Consider the following 16,024-nt stretch of genomic DNA (forward strand, 5'->3'; position numbering starts at 1 on the left):
GTGTGATCAGCGTAGAAGTGGTGGGAAATGCCGAAGGAAGAGATGACGGGAGCGAGAATGGAGGTATAAAGAGAATAGCCTAGTACCAAGCCTTGGGGGACACCATAGTCCAAGGGGATGCTGGAAGAGATGGGGCCACCCCAGGAGACAGTGTAGGAACGATTGGGGAGGTAAGAAGAAAGCCATGTCAAACGAATCTGGGAGCCTGCATCGGAGCTTCCCAATCAGTCGGCTTTGATCTTAAGCAACATTTGCTCGTACACTTTATTTGTTCATTTTTTACATTATTTCAAGTGGTTTTAGATATTTGCTACGTTGCCTTATTTTGGCTTGCAACGTTTGCAGATGTCCATAAGCTTTCTGGGAAAAGCCAACCTATTTTTGAGAGGGAAACAGGTTTTTGAGAAGCCTCGCACTAGAAGGCTCAAACTTGCAACACTGTCAATGAGCCTATGTGAGCATTGTTAACTCGAGTACACTAATCAAGTCTAGGTCCCCGTTTTCCACCCAGACCTGTATCACTCTGCCGAGAGCCTCAAAGGTGTACATGTAATTGTGTTCATATTATTCTACTCATTTCTGTATATCCAATTTTGTGCTTAATAGATATGCGGTGTAAAACGCAGCGCATACATTAATGGTTCGTGCCTGTTAACCTGCAGCCTTCCTCTATCACCTTTAATGTTGAGTGTACTGTCTGCTTCAAATGGCTTTGGGTGTATTGACCTGAATTTCATCTAATGGTATATGTTCATTTTTACGAATACTTAAAACACCAACTTTTTTATTTTAGGTTCAGGCCTTTTGTTCCACACATACCCTTTGATTTCTATGTGGTAAGTTGTGCTTAAACATGTCTGTTCATATTCCATGGGTTGAAATAACGATTTAATTACCAGGTGCTTAATGAGGAATGAGAATGAAATTCTGCTTTTATAACCCATTAAGCAAATTCAGAGCTCTCGCGTTTTTCGGTGGTCCTGCTTAATGCCCAGCCCTGTTTTTCCCCTTTGCATTCTGGCACTTGGTCATCACAAATTGGGGGCGCTTGAAGTACCAAAATACAAAGCCAAAACGAGGCTGGCCCCGGGTAACTCTCGAGCTGTCTTCTAGATGTGCCTGGATTCTGTTTACCCAGCCAAAGGGTGAATACCCCATTGGTGTGGTTGCATGTCCAACCTCAGGGGTCAAGATTTCAAATTCCAAGTTACTTCCTGCCGCTGCTTCAATACTTCCACAAGTGTCCATCACTAGCAGCTAGTGGCGAGTGGACATTTTGAGGCTTGTCTTAATTTATTATAGCCGTTGGTGTCTAGCTAACAAAGCTCTTCTGGAATAAGCCCAATACATCAGTCATTTTGGTACCGTATAGTCTAGATAATAAGAACTCGCTTGTTGTACAGGCCCAAAGTTGCCATGCGATCTGCAGCGTACGCTTTGTTAATGTTAATGTCTGCCTTGGGGCGTATACTCATTTACACCATAAACTTTTTTTTTTTTTTCTTTTAGTGTGAGATGGCCTTCCCTCGTGTTAAAGCTGCCCCTGATGAGACCCCCCTGAGTGACGCATTGTTGAAGAGGAACCAGGACCTTGCACCAACACCAACGGAACAGGTACTATTCCCCATTGTCCAAGCCTCGTACCATTGCGGGCTTTACAAAAAAGAAATGTCAGTACGGGAGCAGTGAATGTATTTGAGCCAGATGTCATTGGAGGTGTGGTGTTTTGCTGTTTGGTCAGTGTGGGTGATGGTGCCATTTCGGTGTAGTGTGATTGATGGGTATGCTTGCTGGAGTATGTTATGTTAATGGTATTATATAGCGCATCGTCACCAACGGAATTGGTCTCCAGGCCGCTCTGGCGGATCTGTTAACGAGAAGGTGGGAGGGGTTAGTAAGGTGAAGGGGAGTGGTATACTGTTGGCAGCGTCAACTCTGTAGACACTGGGTGCTGAGCTTTGAGTATTGGATCAGTGCCAGTCCACGTGTGCTGTTGGTGCGGCTTATGTGGTGTTGCAGTGAGGTGAAGTGCGTGCAGCTTGTTGTGCGAGAGATGGTTGTGTTTTGAGTGATGTAAGTATGCAGCATTTGAGCTTATATTGGTTAGTGGGTTATGACATTTAACATGCTGACATTCTCAGTTCTGTCTGAGTGTAGCATTTGCTGGCCGTGGCATGCGCTAACCGTCACAGTATTATCTAGATAAGGTGCAGGCTAATGTTGTCAATAAGTGTGGCACATGCAAACGTTCACAATCCTGTCTAGATACTGTGAAGGTTAACTATTATTGCATCTGTTTAAGGTGATATAGGCTAATCCTGACTGTTCTCTATAGGACAGTTAACATTTGCTTTGTGGGCTATATAAATGCCACATCATAAAGTGCGTAGTGCAGTGCAACATTTATAGTCCAGCCACGTATGTATTTAGGTTGGTGGTCACTAATCTCTTTAAGTATGCATGTTGTAATTCTATGGCAGTCAACGTTATGAAAAGCTAGAGCGGCGAGGGCTTTCTGGAGTGGTGATTGCTCTACCCTCCCCACCCATGCCACGCTTGGCTTTGTTGGTGTCTGTTGGCTGCTGGCTTCCTCTGCAGACACTTGGGGCCCTTAGCCACAGGGGATGCCGGGCAGAGGGTTGCCCTGGGATGGTTCTTGATATGGGGGAGGGGCCAATCTGGTCGCATGGGAGGGCTAGGGAAGCTGGATTGGGCTTGGGAGGGATGAAGCATGGGTAGTGAAGGCCTACAGCGCCAGTGCATTTAAAAAAATAAAATGAAGCACATGATGGGATTTGGAGGCCCCTTGGCTCCGGTGTGCGGCACAACTCACCCGAACCTCATGGACGGTTGGAATGGATAATTTTAGTGGTTGGGATGCAGATGGCGATCCTCATACCGGGAATAAGGCTGAAGCGTTGTTGCACATGTTTAAACTGAAACCTGCTGGGCGGATGTTAACTAAGTTGGGTCTCGCTCACAGTCTCTCTTGGGCCAGTCCGCTTGGATTACATGCCTTTGGGGGTCCTAAGCTAAGATCTGTATTTCGTCATGCACCTCTTTACATTAAACTGGCTCGCTTCTCTTGGCACACGGGCTATTTTATCGGAGGTCCTCGTCTAGTAGGAAACGTTAGAACACCAAAGTAGTCCAACAAGGAGCGGTACACCAAGTATGGACTAATGCTGTTTTTTACAGGTGCACTCAGTGGGGAGAGCGCAAAACAGGGCTGAAGTTGTCGGTTAAAGTGTTGCCAACTTTGTCTTATGCTAGCGTTTAACCATCGTTCAAAGCTTATTGGCGGCACTATGTTGGTCCCCTATAGCTAGGAATACGTTAGTCAAACACGGTTGGAGCTGGCCCCCTCTGCCCAAAACTTCCCTCAGTGACTTCACAATGCTGACATTTTCATGACCTAGTTTTGTGACCACCAGAACCTTATTCATCTGGTGGTGGCCAGCTCATGAGAACCCCAATGCATCCGGGATTTGGCAATCTAGATATTCGTGTGTATCTAACCAATGAGGTGCCCTGCTGTCATAGGCAAGGACAGAGGACACTGTTGCACCCTCAGGATATTCAAACTTCCCAGGCCCGTCTGCCAAGGGGATATTTGTAACCACTAACTCGGCCGTAATTCTCAAATTTGCTGGTGTTTGTTAATTAAAAATCTCCCTTTCCCAGCAAGCGCCCAGGAACCTGGCTCACTGAACTAGAGTATCTGCCAAAATTCATGTCTGCCCTGAAATACTAGGTTTGTGGGTGTGTAAACCCAGGTGGCTTTAGTTGCCTGCGGCTATTGTATAGTACACATTATACTCTGCTGCCCGTTACCCGTTCCGTGGGTGTCTATTTCAATGGCCACCCTCCCACTTTATCCCGCAAACTCATCAAGCTGCATCTGCGCGCTAGGTGCATATGGTGCAGCGGTCCATGATGCACCTTGACCTGCTCAAACTGTATGCACCCTGGCATGGCATGTCGGATCAGTGAAACTGCTTTTGGCAGCAGCTCATTAGAACATTCCTGGTGATGGGAGTGGGGTGGGCTGCGCAGGCCAGGGCCCGGACTCGGGCTGACTTGTGTGCTTCACTTCACACAGGTCAGCCTGGGCCTGTAGCAGCGCCGCGGCCGCAGGTGAGTAACTCACCTGCGGCCGCCCTGAGGCCAATATTTCACAATGGGGATCATTCCAAATTGATAATTAGTAAATCATTTTTGGTTTACGAATATTAACGAGAAGCGCGTGAACACTGGGGCATTTGGAGTAAATGTCATATACTGTCCGCCAGAGGCAAACAGTATAAAGCTATTAGAAATGCAAGAAAAACCAAATGATCGTGAAGGCAAAAAAAGGGCACGGGAATGAAGGCAGCAGGATAAAGAGCAGGTGCTTTTCTTTGCATCCTCAATTCACAAAGGGGCGAAGAGAGGCATCCAAACGAGCACACACGAGGCACCCATTCAGATTTCCTTTGCGAAATAGCCTGCTCTTTTTTGGGCGCAAAACTGTTTCATAGAATTTTGCTGAAACGAAACAATAAGCAGTAGTGTCCGACTTGGGATACCAAAAAACGTAGGGCAATAACCCAAAGTGTGTTCAATTATCAAAGTTATACATGCAATGCTGAAATGTGAATGGCCACATTCGTTAAGGGACACCAACTATGCAGATAAAAACCGTACCAGGGAGGGAATTAAAAAAAAAAAATACCCCAGTCCCCGGCAGGGGCCGAAGGCAGCCTCTCGGCCGCGGGGAGGCTCAGAGCGGGGATGGCTCCGCTTCGAGCCTCATTGAGGTGCTGCCACGCCTCCACAAGAACAGTGTACCTTTTACAGAGATGATCACTTATTCTGTCGCTGCCTTTGTTCACTTAACTGCACATTCTGATCTTGCACTGGGTCGCCTTCTGGAGTAAGCATGGAAGTTGGAGAATTATTTGGGAGTTATCTCCCAAGAAATACCGTGGAGGGCAGGGGGGGGGGGCATAACATTTACCTAGTGAGCATCTTGGTTTAGGGTGTGGTGCTTCTTGGGAGCCTTTGGTAGAAGGCGATATTTTTGTGTACCCATAATCCCATGCTTTCAATGTGCCAATTTTTAACTAATTTTTTCCCCCTCTTCTTCCACCGCTTTCAGGCATCCATCCTTTCCTTGGTGACCAAGGTCAACAATGTGATCGATAACCTTATTGTTGCACCAGGAACATTTGAAGTGGTGAGTTGCTGTTAATTAACCTTTCAAACTGTTACCCTTCAAAATGCCCAATGCTTGCAAATGGAAAACCTGGGGAGCATGCTCTAGACCAGTTTGTAGTGATTGTGTTACTAGATATGCAAAATATCTAGCTTGCAGTGAATTCCCATGTGCTGGGACCATGAACCCTCATGGACTGTGCTAACTCGAGTTGTACTCCCAAATCTGTGACAAAGATTTCAGCCAAAAATGGGAAGCAGTCTTTAGATCTTGGTGCTGAGACAAACGTAGTCCTGTGACTACAAACCACCCTTTTAAAGGCCGCTGTATATCTTTTAGCAAAACCCGGCGTACATGGCAAGCGCTCACAGGGTCACCCGCATTTCAGAGATGGTTATCTTACGTTTTGGCGTTAACATTACTCCTAATGGCAGAAAGCTTTATTGACTCGGTCATGTGGTGTCCTTTCCCTATCATTCGCGGGATTGGGGGACGGGGGGGGTCGTTATGCATTTGAGCTTCGAAATGTAAAAGTCCCAGCAAGCAACAAATAAAATTGCCATGCTCCTGCTTGGCAGGAGCTCTTAGATGGTATGACACTTTGGGTGGCGTATGCTGCATGTTGCCTTGTAACAGTGAGGTGTGGTGGGGGGCTGGCGCATACACCACAACCGGGGTCTTAAGGAGGCAGAATTCAGATTGTTTTGGAGGCGTGGTCAAAATGAAGTCGAGGACCGCCAGGTTGTTATAAACGCGGTTGGTCACATTCCAAATATGGATACTTGAAGGGCATGGGAGCTTTGGGTTGAGAGGGGCAGTGTACCCTTTGTGTGCTTGTTAGGCAAGAGTTGGTGTTGGTAAGTATTCCACATATTCATCAGTATATGGTTGTCGTCCTAAAATCTGTATCCATTGTGTCCCTTTTACAGCAAATAGAAGAAGTTCGCCAGGTTGGCTCGTACAAAAAAGGCACAATGATGACCGGGCATAATGTTGCTGATCTTGTGGTTATTTTGAAGATCTTACCGACTTGTAAGTAGAATTTTTTATTTTCTCTAGTTTTATAGTAGAAAGAATGGTATGATCAGCCTTTCCTAATGCTTTTCCTTGTTCTAGTGGAAGCAGTTACGGCACTGGGGAACAAAGTAGTGGAAAGTCTGAAAGCCCAGGATGCTTCTGAAGGTTGGTTTCTCGTAGACTCCTTTTTGTTAATGGTGTAGGCTAGTAAGCATTTCAATAAAACTATACGCATTCCCATATCCCCAATGTATAACCCAATTCTCTTTTAATCCCAGCTAACCCGTCCAGTATCTTGCTGTCATGACACCCGCTCACTTTCTTTGAATTTTCACAATGCACACCTTCTGGTCTTCAGCCTTGCTTGATTTGTGATGTTCACAAGTCACAGGTGACAACTTTCCCTCCAAGTTACGTGGGACCATCGTGTGGTGGTGATTACCACTGTAGGCCTGAATCATTTGGAGTATGCGTTTTGTAGAAAATGAGAGGGGCTATTTATATGGACGGGGTTGGGGCTTAACCACGCAGCAGCAGGGCACTTTATAGTCTGAAACATGGTTTTCGTTTGTGATATATGGCATATGATATGCACCAAGTGTTTTACGGTGCGATAAAGGGGGGGATGAGGGGGGGGTTGCAGACAGCGATCTTACTAGGCCAAGTGACTTTATTGGGGAGGGGGGAAAGGAGTGCTGTACTTTGGACCAAAACAATAACCAGAAGTACGGCCAGCAGGTTTTTAAAGTGCAAGTATAGGGACTGTAGGGTTACAGATACAGACCCAAGTGCAAGGTTTGCTGGGAGGGAGTGCAGGTGGTCCTGAAATCAGGGGATAGTCAGATGACAGTGCAGTATCAGACAGGAGAGGGAGAGAAGGCAGAAGCAAAGACTAAGGTCTTCAGGTGCTTCTGGAACCAGAGTTCTCGAAGTTTCAGAGGCAGGGAGTCTGTTCCAGAGGGCGGCCCCAGCCGAAGGAGATCTACCACCACCTCGTTGCTTGGAGAAGCGACTGATGCTATGGGAGTTGGAGGTGCAAAGAGCTCAAGTAGGAAGGTATTTACTAAGAGGGAGTTGGAGGTATTGAGGACCCAGGCCCCCGAAGGCCTCCTTGACAATGCATAAATTCTTGAACTTAATCCTTCCTTGCAGTCACTGGGAGCCAATGCAGACATTTCAGTGCTGGAGAGATACGATCCATGGGCTTGAGGCCAAGGGCAGAGAGTAAAGGCAAGCAGTTTTAGAAAGAGGCTGTTGCAGTAGTCCAGCCTAGAGAGAACTAGAGACAGTGAGCGCCTGGGCGAAGGAGCGGAAAGGAAGAATACTTCTGAGGAGGTGCAGTTGGTAGTTTGACTTCTTAGATGTCACAAGATGTGAGGAGAAAAGGACCAGGTGGGAGCAGGAAGAGGGCCAAGGGAGGCCGGCCAGAGTGACCGGGAAGGAGGGTGCAGGTGTGCCCATGAGGAGAGACCAGAGAGGAACAAGGTCAGCCAGGCCAGGGCCTGATCGGTGATACCCAGGTTATCACAGATGATTGAGCAGGGTAGCATGGTTGACCATGTGAAAAGCAGAGTAAGATGAGCGGGGAGGTTAGAGAGCAGGTCTTCAGAGATTCAGAGCTGTTGTCATGCTTCTGGATGCTCTGAAGCCAGATTATGGTCATGGAGACAACCAATAGATTCAGTGAAGTTTTAAGCTGCGAGATGGCCAGCTTTTCCAGCATTTTGGCCCAGGAACGAAGTGATGGAGATCGGGCGCCAGTTAGCTGGGTCGGCTGATGGGTTCTTGAGCAAGGGTGCACAAGTGCTTCGGGGATTAGGGGGGGGGTGTAAGGCTCCAGTGGTGGAGTGGCTGCAGAAGTCAGCCAGGGCAGGAGCGAGGTTGTCAATGTGGTCCTTGATGGTTTTGGGAGAACAGGCACGAACCTGTTTTGATGGGACTTTAGATCAGACTTGTCTAGCAACCTCAGGGGAGGGAGGAGAGTGGCCACAGGGGGGTTGGAGGTAGAGGATATAGAGGGGAGGAGAGGACGAGGGGATGGACTGGATGTCTTGGGTTTTAGAGATGAAATGAGAAGCCAGATTCTGGGAGGGGACAGGAGAGGTAGACTGCAGCAGGATTGGCCAGCTCCTCGCAGGGTTTAAAGATGCAGCAGAGATGTGGGCTCTCTTCTTGGTGCAGACAGAGAGCCGGTATTGCCTTTGAAACGGGCAGCAAGCCAAGTTTATCGGAGGATGCGAGCTAGCCATTTCCTGCACTTCTGTTTAAGGGTGACTAGGTCAGTCAGACCAGCAGTTGCACTTGGCTTTGGGCTTCAAGCGGATCCCCATGACATGGGCAAGAACTCTTGCTTATCAGATGGAGCATGGAAAGGGCTGTGTCAGGATGTGATCATCCAGAGGGTTGGAGAAAGTGGAAGCTAAGCCTCAACTGACCCGCTTCATGGGTCGGATGACCAAGAAGGTAGGTGGCAGTGCTGGAGTTGGCTTGGCCTGAGGGGGTAGAGGGGGGGAGATGGGGGGACTGAGATCCTGCACAAGGCATTCGAAAAAGCAGTAGGCCTTCATAGGAATGACTGAGGCACGAATCCACTCTAGGAAGATCAAGGCTACACCCCCTCAAATAGTTGGATCTGGCCACGGATAGGATCTTGTAGCTATCGGGGAGGAGTGTGTCGAACCTCATGACAGAGCTGGCTTTTAACCTTGTCTCGGTGAGACCGAGGACACCAAGATCAAGTTCTTCTAGGAGGCGGTGAGTGTTTGGCAGCGGAGCGAGAGTGGCAATGTGGAGAAGGTTGCCAACCTTGAAAGACTTCCGGGGAGGGGTGCAAATCAGAGGTATGCCATGCGAGGTGTTGAGCCCAGGGGAGGTTGGGAGGCAGAAGGAAAGAGGGCATCGGGGCGCAGGAAGCAATTTACAAACAGATGGTTGGCCTGAAGTCCGTACCAAAACTGCCATTCGGGTCAACATTAATGACCTTGGAGTGGAAGGAGGCGGGGGGGTTCACACCAGGGTGTCACCATTAATGGGGGAAGAGAGAGCAGAGACCATATGAAGAGTCAATAGGTCTGGCACGGGAATAACAGAGGGTTCGGGTCTGGCTGTGTCCTGGGTGTCTAGTGTGAAAATACTAGTTCATAAAAATGTCCCTCCCGCAAATAGCTCTTCCCTGCTGGAACAGATACTCATTACTAACAATGTTAAATATTTCACTCTGGCAACAAACTATACATTTGGGGCACTGGGTTGGGGAGCTTGGCCTAAGATATGATCAAATGTGCTCTATAAGAATTCCAAATGTTAGCAGCTGAAGTGCGTGAAAGCAACATGGGATTGGTGCCTGTATATATCACACTTTCCTCTAATTTTGTGTTGAGAAATCGCCCACTGCATGGCAATTTTTTTTGTGGGTCAAAATTAAATCTTGGCAGGCCAGAGACTGCTAGGGCATCTTATTTTAAAAGGAGGAATTTGCCATCTGACAATATGATATATCAACTCTTACCATACACATGGGCATACCCTTTTCACTGTAGGAAAGCTTTTATTTGTAAATGTCCAAATTCCTCACCCAAACTCTAAGCTCTACAGCTGCTGTTGCCCAACTTTAAATTTTTTTTACCTTTACTGAAGAATGCACAATGGCTTGATCAGTGCTTCCTTGGATCTTTCTGGTATATAAAATATTTTGAGTACATGGACATCTTGCTCAGTGTTGGGCAGTAGAAATCTGGATTTGCCACCCTGTCTACTTTGAAAACCATCTAGTTTGTGTCCCAAGCAGTGCACAATAGGAGTTTCCAGAAATTGAGTCCGATTGTAAAATTTCATGCAGGGTGTAAAGTAAGACTTGACGTGGTGTGAGTAGAACATAGAATTCCCATGTGTTCCTGTTGGCAGTCGCAAAGATGTACCATCAACTCCCACCCCCCCCCCCCATACCCCCAAGGATATGGTGGCATCGATTCCAAAATGTTTACAGAAAGGGGCAGATTTATTTTGCTGGGTTAGATTTGCTTTTAAAAACTAGCAGACCATTTTGTGTGCCTCCAGGTAGGCAGCCACTTGAGTGATGTGGGGTCTTTTGCCCCCCGGTGTCTGTCTTTGGAGAACAGGAATTGATATGGATTTGTTGATCAAACTAATTAAGCTACGACAGATGGGTGAAATTTTGCGACTTTTTGGCAGCAGCACATATTAAAAATGCTATGCTTTTTATTGCGAACTCAAATCGCAAGAATTTGATCTGTGATTTGCAAGTACGTTTGCTTCTTTGGAAGATTATTCAAACAGAACTGCAGCGAGTACTTGTTGGGCTTGATCTTAACTCGTAGCGACTTTTTTTGTTTTTAAGATTTGGAAATGGAGACTAACAACACTGGCATTGACATCAGCAGTGGGGATGCAATGGTTCAGATTCTGATCACTACAGTGCCCCCAAACCTGCGTAAACTGGATCCTGATCTGCATTGTAAGTAACTGATACAGGCTGATAACCATTTTGCGTCTTGAATCTTTTGTACTCTTCAAATGTTCCTGTGTACTTCTGGGACTTCCCGCTGGTCTCCTTCGGGTTTTTGTGCTTGAGGGTTTTGCAACGCTGGATAACTGACCCTTATTTCAGAAATCTTTCTTTTTTTCAGTGGATATTAAGGTGCTGCAGGGTGCCCTTGCTGCCATTAGGCATGCACGCTGGTTTGAGGAGAATGCTTCGCAGTCTACGTAAGTGTACATTTCATGCCTGGGGGAAAAATGCTACCCAGACGTCATTCTATATAACTGTTCCCTGTAGTTCAGTCCGCTTTAATGGTGTCTGACTTAATGCTCTATTCCTCCATCCCCATATGCTCTCACCTATAGACATCTGTGGAAACCAACTTCCTTTTTTTGTTGCTTTATTGCCTGACTTTATTTTTTGAAGTTAGTAAAATCTATTTTGTGGGCACTTCCATACAGCTACCCTATCGCCATTGTGAAATTCTTTGTTTTTTAAGGTGTTCACGTCTCACAGCGAGGTGCGGAAGGGGCACTTGGATGCAACTTGATAAATGTTACTAAAGGGGATACAGGACTAGCTGGTGGCGAAATTACTGCACAGTGCCATTTTGAGGAGGATGTTCTCACGTTTAGGCTCTTTAATATACCTTAAGGAAAACCCTATCCTAGGTAAAGCAGCTGGTTGTCTTTGTATGCTTGGCCCTTATTATAGGGCAGTGTACCACCAAAACTGGTTCTAGGATGCTTTACTTTTCTGAAGTACAAGTGGTGTTTAGCCGGGAGCGCCCCATTTTGAATGCATTTATGTGCTTGGTGCAAATTTAGTGGCTACTAATTTAATTTTCATTGCATAGATTTTCGAGGTCTAATTCTATTAACTACTTCCCTGTCTCTCTTGAATAATTGCAGTTGTCTCTCATTCACCACGCCCCTTTCTCTTAACTCTTCAGTCTCGCTACCATTTTATGGTGGGGTGGCTGCTCAGAATATGCCCACCGGGTTGATTATTGATAAGAACAAAACTTTAGACTGGATTACTGTACATAACAACATAAATTGTACTTGACAATGGAAGGTAGTGAAGGTTTTACTGTTTCCTTCTTGTAGAGTAAAAGTTCTCGTCCGCTTGCTGAAGGATCTCCGGAATAGATTCGATGGTTTTGCGCCCTTGACACCATGGATTATTGACCTCTTGGTATGAGTTTGTGGGGGGGGGTGGAAGGCGGGCTACCGATATTTGTGCCCACGCTTGGTGGTGTTGTACAGGTTTTGCATTGTCCTAATCTCCTTGGTCCCTTCCTACAGGGACATTATGCAGTGATGAACAACCCCCAAAGAACACCCCTGGCTCTTAATATTGCCTTCAGGTATGATTTAAGATGTTGTCCATGCTGCATGCTTAGTGAATTTTAACTATGCTTCTCCATATATTCACTGCATGTTTTTCTCTGGTAGACGCTGCCTCCAAATTCTAGCTGCTGGACTTTTTCTTCCTGGATCTGTAGGAATCACTGACCCATGTGAAACAGGAAATTTTAGGGTTCATACAGTCATGACGCTTGAGCAGCAGGTAACGATTTTTTGTGGGCCTTGCACTGCTATATAAATGAACTGTTTCAAGGCAAGGGAGGGAACAAACATACAATGACATTCTTACAGGCCATGAACAGTAAGAATGTGAAATTAACGAGGGTAATCGGCCTGGCGACATTTCAGATAGTGCTGTAGAGGGGGGGGGGGGATTCAAGATGAAAAGGGAACGGCATGATTCAGGGCCACCAGGAGCACAAGATTGATGGGGAAGTCGAGCATGAGAGTTGCAAGAGGGTGAATCACTGTCAATGAAGTCCATAAAAGTCAATCCAAGCATTGGCAAAAGGCATTGGTGGTGAACCAGAATGGACGGGCTCCTGCAGATGTTGGAGGGGCCGGGGGGGTTGCTTTTATAATGCACCAAATCCCTGTGGCGGTCTCGTAGCACCGATGTTGCGGTATTGTCCCCATCACGTTTCTATTTCTGTTCTAGAAGATTGGGAGGGGGGGGGTGAGGCATCTGTTTTTGAAAGAAGCATGTTGGTTATGTTGCAGGACAGTGTGGCTGTTTTATCACCAGTCTGCCTCATGAAGGCAGATTGTTGCAACTATTGCCTAATTCAAAATGTGCTATGGGAGGAGGAGGGTCTGAAATGAGCTCGGGCAGACTGAAGCTAAGAGCGTTCCGCCCCACTGGATGCCTTGAATGTTTCTGTGGGCTGAACTCAATATTTCTTGGAATGCATGCTTGGGACCAGGCAATGTTCAGTTTCTGCTTAGTAAGTGAGGTACCTTTTTGATAAACATAAGATACCGACAACCTCAATATATATATATATATATATATATATATATATATATATATATTCTTATTTGAGCTGAGTGATGGTTGTACTATGGGAGCTGATAGTTTCAACACAAACCAGTATGCTGGTATAAAAATGCCCCATCAAGTTTCCCTAAAATGGATTTTAATTAGTTGATTGCATTACTTTAAACACTATTACTTAACACTGAAGACCCACCCCTGTAAGAACTCGATTGATGAGCTGGGGGTGTTCATAAGAGGGGTGCTTAAGTCGCGATGGTCCTTCAAATGCCTTTTTAGCTCTTGTCTTCAGGGCTGAGCATTGATGCAATCGAACTGGTTTTGAGAATATAGATACGAATATCTGAATGATTCAAATGGGTTTGTGTGGAGTTGGGGGGGCTTCAACAGGTCAAGTTGACGCTAAAGTCTGCATCCAGTCTAGAGGGTGATGGGATTGGCCGATGCAGTCTGCTGCAATGGGTTGCGTCCCTCTGGGTCGCTCAAAGGTAGCAATGCAGGTCCTGTAGCGGCTCTGGGTCAATGTTGTCTTGAGGTGGGGAAACGGGGTTCCAGCTTCTGTGTTGGGAGACCCAATCCAGTAGCTTGGAGCATTTATTCAACAGGTGGAGGTGGTAGAGGGCATTGGCAGAAACCAAGATGGAGGAACCCCTCTCGGCCCACCTCATCTAGCTACTGAGCCCACCCTTTCCTGACTTCAAGAGGTGGCCAGCACCCAGCTGTGAGTTTCAGAAGTGTCTTTGAAACACTGGTACCCAGGTGCCTCACGCTGAGGGTGTTCATGTGCCCTGGGAGGAAGGAGTTCACCCGGCTGATGCGAGCAAGCAGTTTCCTGTGCATTTTCCAACATGTTGTGGAGATATACAGGTAGCTAATACATTGGCCCTGCCATAGGTGGAGTTGGGTCCTAGTAGCTGCCAAGCCCAATCCAGGGCCAATGCATATTAAGCTCAATCAACCCAACCCCATATGTCTGCAATCCAGTTCTGTTTGGCATTTATATAGCGCCATGTATATCATTGGTATGATCTGAAAACGCTTGTAGGTTGAACGCCCATGGGGACCGTGGTGAGTAGGGTAGAACTTGGTGCTTGGGTGCACTCAGTGTGCACAGCCAGTGCGATTTGCGTGATGGTGACTGCTTCCTGGCACTAGGTGCGGTGATGGTGAGAGATCAGTTGAAGTGTGAAGTCAGATGGTGGGTCTCTGAGACTGCATTCTGGCAGCATTAGGCACGTGTAGGATGTTTGTGTGCAGCTCAGCTTTTTTTGTACTTGTCAGGGATATCTGCGTGGAAACAGGTTGTTGAGGTGTTCATGGAGAATTACTCGTATGTGTGCAGCTAGGCTGAAATTGATCAAGGGGTATAGGTATCGCTGCTTTCTATTTGTTGGTGTATGGTGGCGAGTGAGCATAACGGTACGGGAGTTGTTTGGAGTGGATGATGTACTCTTAGGAGCTCACTGTTCCTGGTTGCCTTCAGGGTCTGGATGAGCTGGCAGTCTCATGTTTCCCAGTTTGGGCTGGAGTAAGTTAGGATTTGTACGATCAGAGGGACATTCTTAGGCTCAGCCTTGTTGGAGCCCATTTTCCAGGTCCCTGGTTGTGATTTATGGTGGATTACACGGTAGGTGTTGGCAGAATACTGGCTATGGGTCATGATGTATCTTGCAGCAACGTAACCCTACCGAGGCAGTGCTGCTAATTGACGGGCAGGACAGAGGCATTGTGGAACCTGGTAGTTTAATGCATTGTACAGAAAGGGTATACTTTCTTGCGAAGCAATTTATTCTGTCAACTCAACTTCATTTTTTTCCTTGCCTGTGAGGCTTCATTAATTCAGCCTTGTTTTAATGTTATGAGGTCTGTAGCCTGATCTGTTAACGCTTACTGAATTTTATTTGTGTTCCAGGATATGGTTTGCTTTACAGCACAGACTTTGGTACGAATATTGTCACATGGGGGATACCGAAAGATCCTTGGTCAAGAAGGCGATGCAGGCTGTATGTTACCATCCTATGGTGCACTTCTCTGATTGGTTATGTTGGTTGGTTATGTTATTAATGCAGTCTGTTGCTTTCCCTTCAGACCTTGCAACTGAAATGTCAACTTGGGATGGAGTTATCGTTACACCTTCAGAAAAGGCTTATGAAAAACCCCCCGAGAAGAAAGAAGGTGAGGAAGAGGAGGAAGAAGAGACTGTAGCTGAAGGCACAGAGGTAGCGGAAGAGGAAGAGAGCATGGAAACGACTGAATAAAGAAGGCAAGTACACTTTGAACTTGCAGTTTGACATCCCTGGAGGGATTCCTTTTTTTATTTTTTTGGTTTAAACTACATTTCAGTAACCGTTCCGTGCAGTTTTTCTACTTATTTTCACAGATTAAAAATAAAATTGTACCACGCAGGCAACCAAATACATTGTATGAAGTCCAATTATACCCCAGCATATTAACGAGTATTGTTGAAAAGGGATGGGCTAATGCTGTGTTTGATGCTTTTGAATCTGCTTAGTCACATGCTGTGTATAGTCCAACATCGAGTGGTAATCGTGGAGTATTGCATCTTTTTTCGAAGATCTAAATGGGGCGTCAATCCCTACCGTGCCGTGTAGTACCCATGATCCCTCGTGCATAGAGGTCCCCAGATAGCATTTTTTCTGTCATACTTGTTGGTAGCTTCAATACAGAGATCGCATTAATGAGATTTATTGCATTATTCATCGCATGTTCACATCCTTATTTCATTGACTGATGTTTCCTGCTTTCTGTCCTGCGAATTTCCGGTTGGTATTCTTGACCGCTGGTTACTGCCTTTACAGTAAGGACCCATGTTCTCGGCGTTTCTCTTTAAACAATGCTGTTTGTGGCTGTTTTTTCACACTTTATGATGGAGAATACTTAGTTTCCTTGGGTGGAGTGGGTGTACTGCTTACCTCATGACCAAGATG

The 16,024-nt window shown here is 46.3% G+C and overlaps 1 protein-coding gene across 1 annotated transcript in view; it reads left to right on the forward strand.

Moving 5' to 3' along the window:
- ILF2 (interleukin enhancer binding factor 2) overlaps nt 1-16,024 on the forward strand; it is a 39,338-nt gene that overhangs the window by 4,928 nt on the left and 18,386 nt on the right. The window contains exons 3-14 of the mRNA XM_069651221.1: nt 794-836; nt 1,510-1,614; nt 5,141-5,218; nt 6,127-6,229; nt 6,314-6,379; nt 10,572-10,688; nt 10,861-10,939; nt 11,822-11,909; nt 12,020-12,081; nt 12,170-12,284; nt 14,989-15,079; nt 15,165-15,339. Of these exons, the coding sequence (XP_069507322.1) occupies nt 794-836; nt 1,510-1,614; nt 5,141-5,218; nt 6,127-6,229; nt 6,314-6,379; nt 10,572-10,688; nt 10,861-10,939; nt 11,822-11,909; nt 12,020-12,081; nt 12,170-12,284; nt 14,989-15,079; nt 15,165-15,334 (1,117 nt within the window). The 3' untranslated portion in view covers nt 15,335-15,339. The remainder of the gene's footprint in view (nt 1-793; nt 837-1,509; nt 1,615-5,140; nt 5,219-6,126; nt 6,230-6,313; nt 6,380-10,571; nt 10,689-10,860; nt 10,940-11,821; nt 11,910-12,019; nt 12,082-12,169; nt 12,285-14,988; nt 15,080-15,164; nt 15,340-16,024) is intronic.

Source organism: Ambystoma mexicanum, chromosome 1p, assembly GCF_040938575.1.
Source record: "Ambystoma mexicanum isolate Mex_15411 chromosome 1p, UKY_AmexF1_1, whole genome shotgun sequence".
NCBI classification, from domain to species: Eukaryota; Metazoa; Chordata; class Amphibia; order Caudata; family Ambystomatidae; genus Ambystoma; species Ambystoma mexicanum.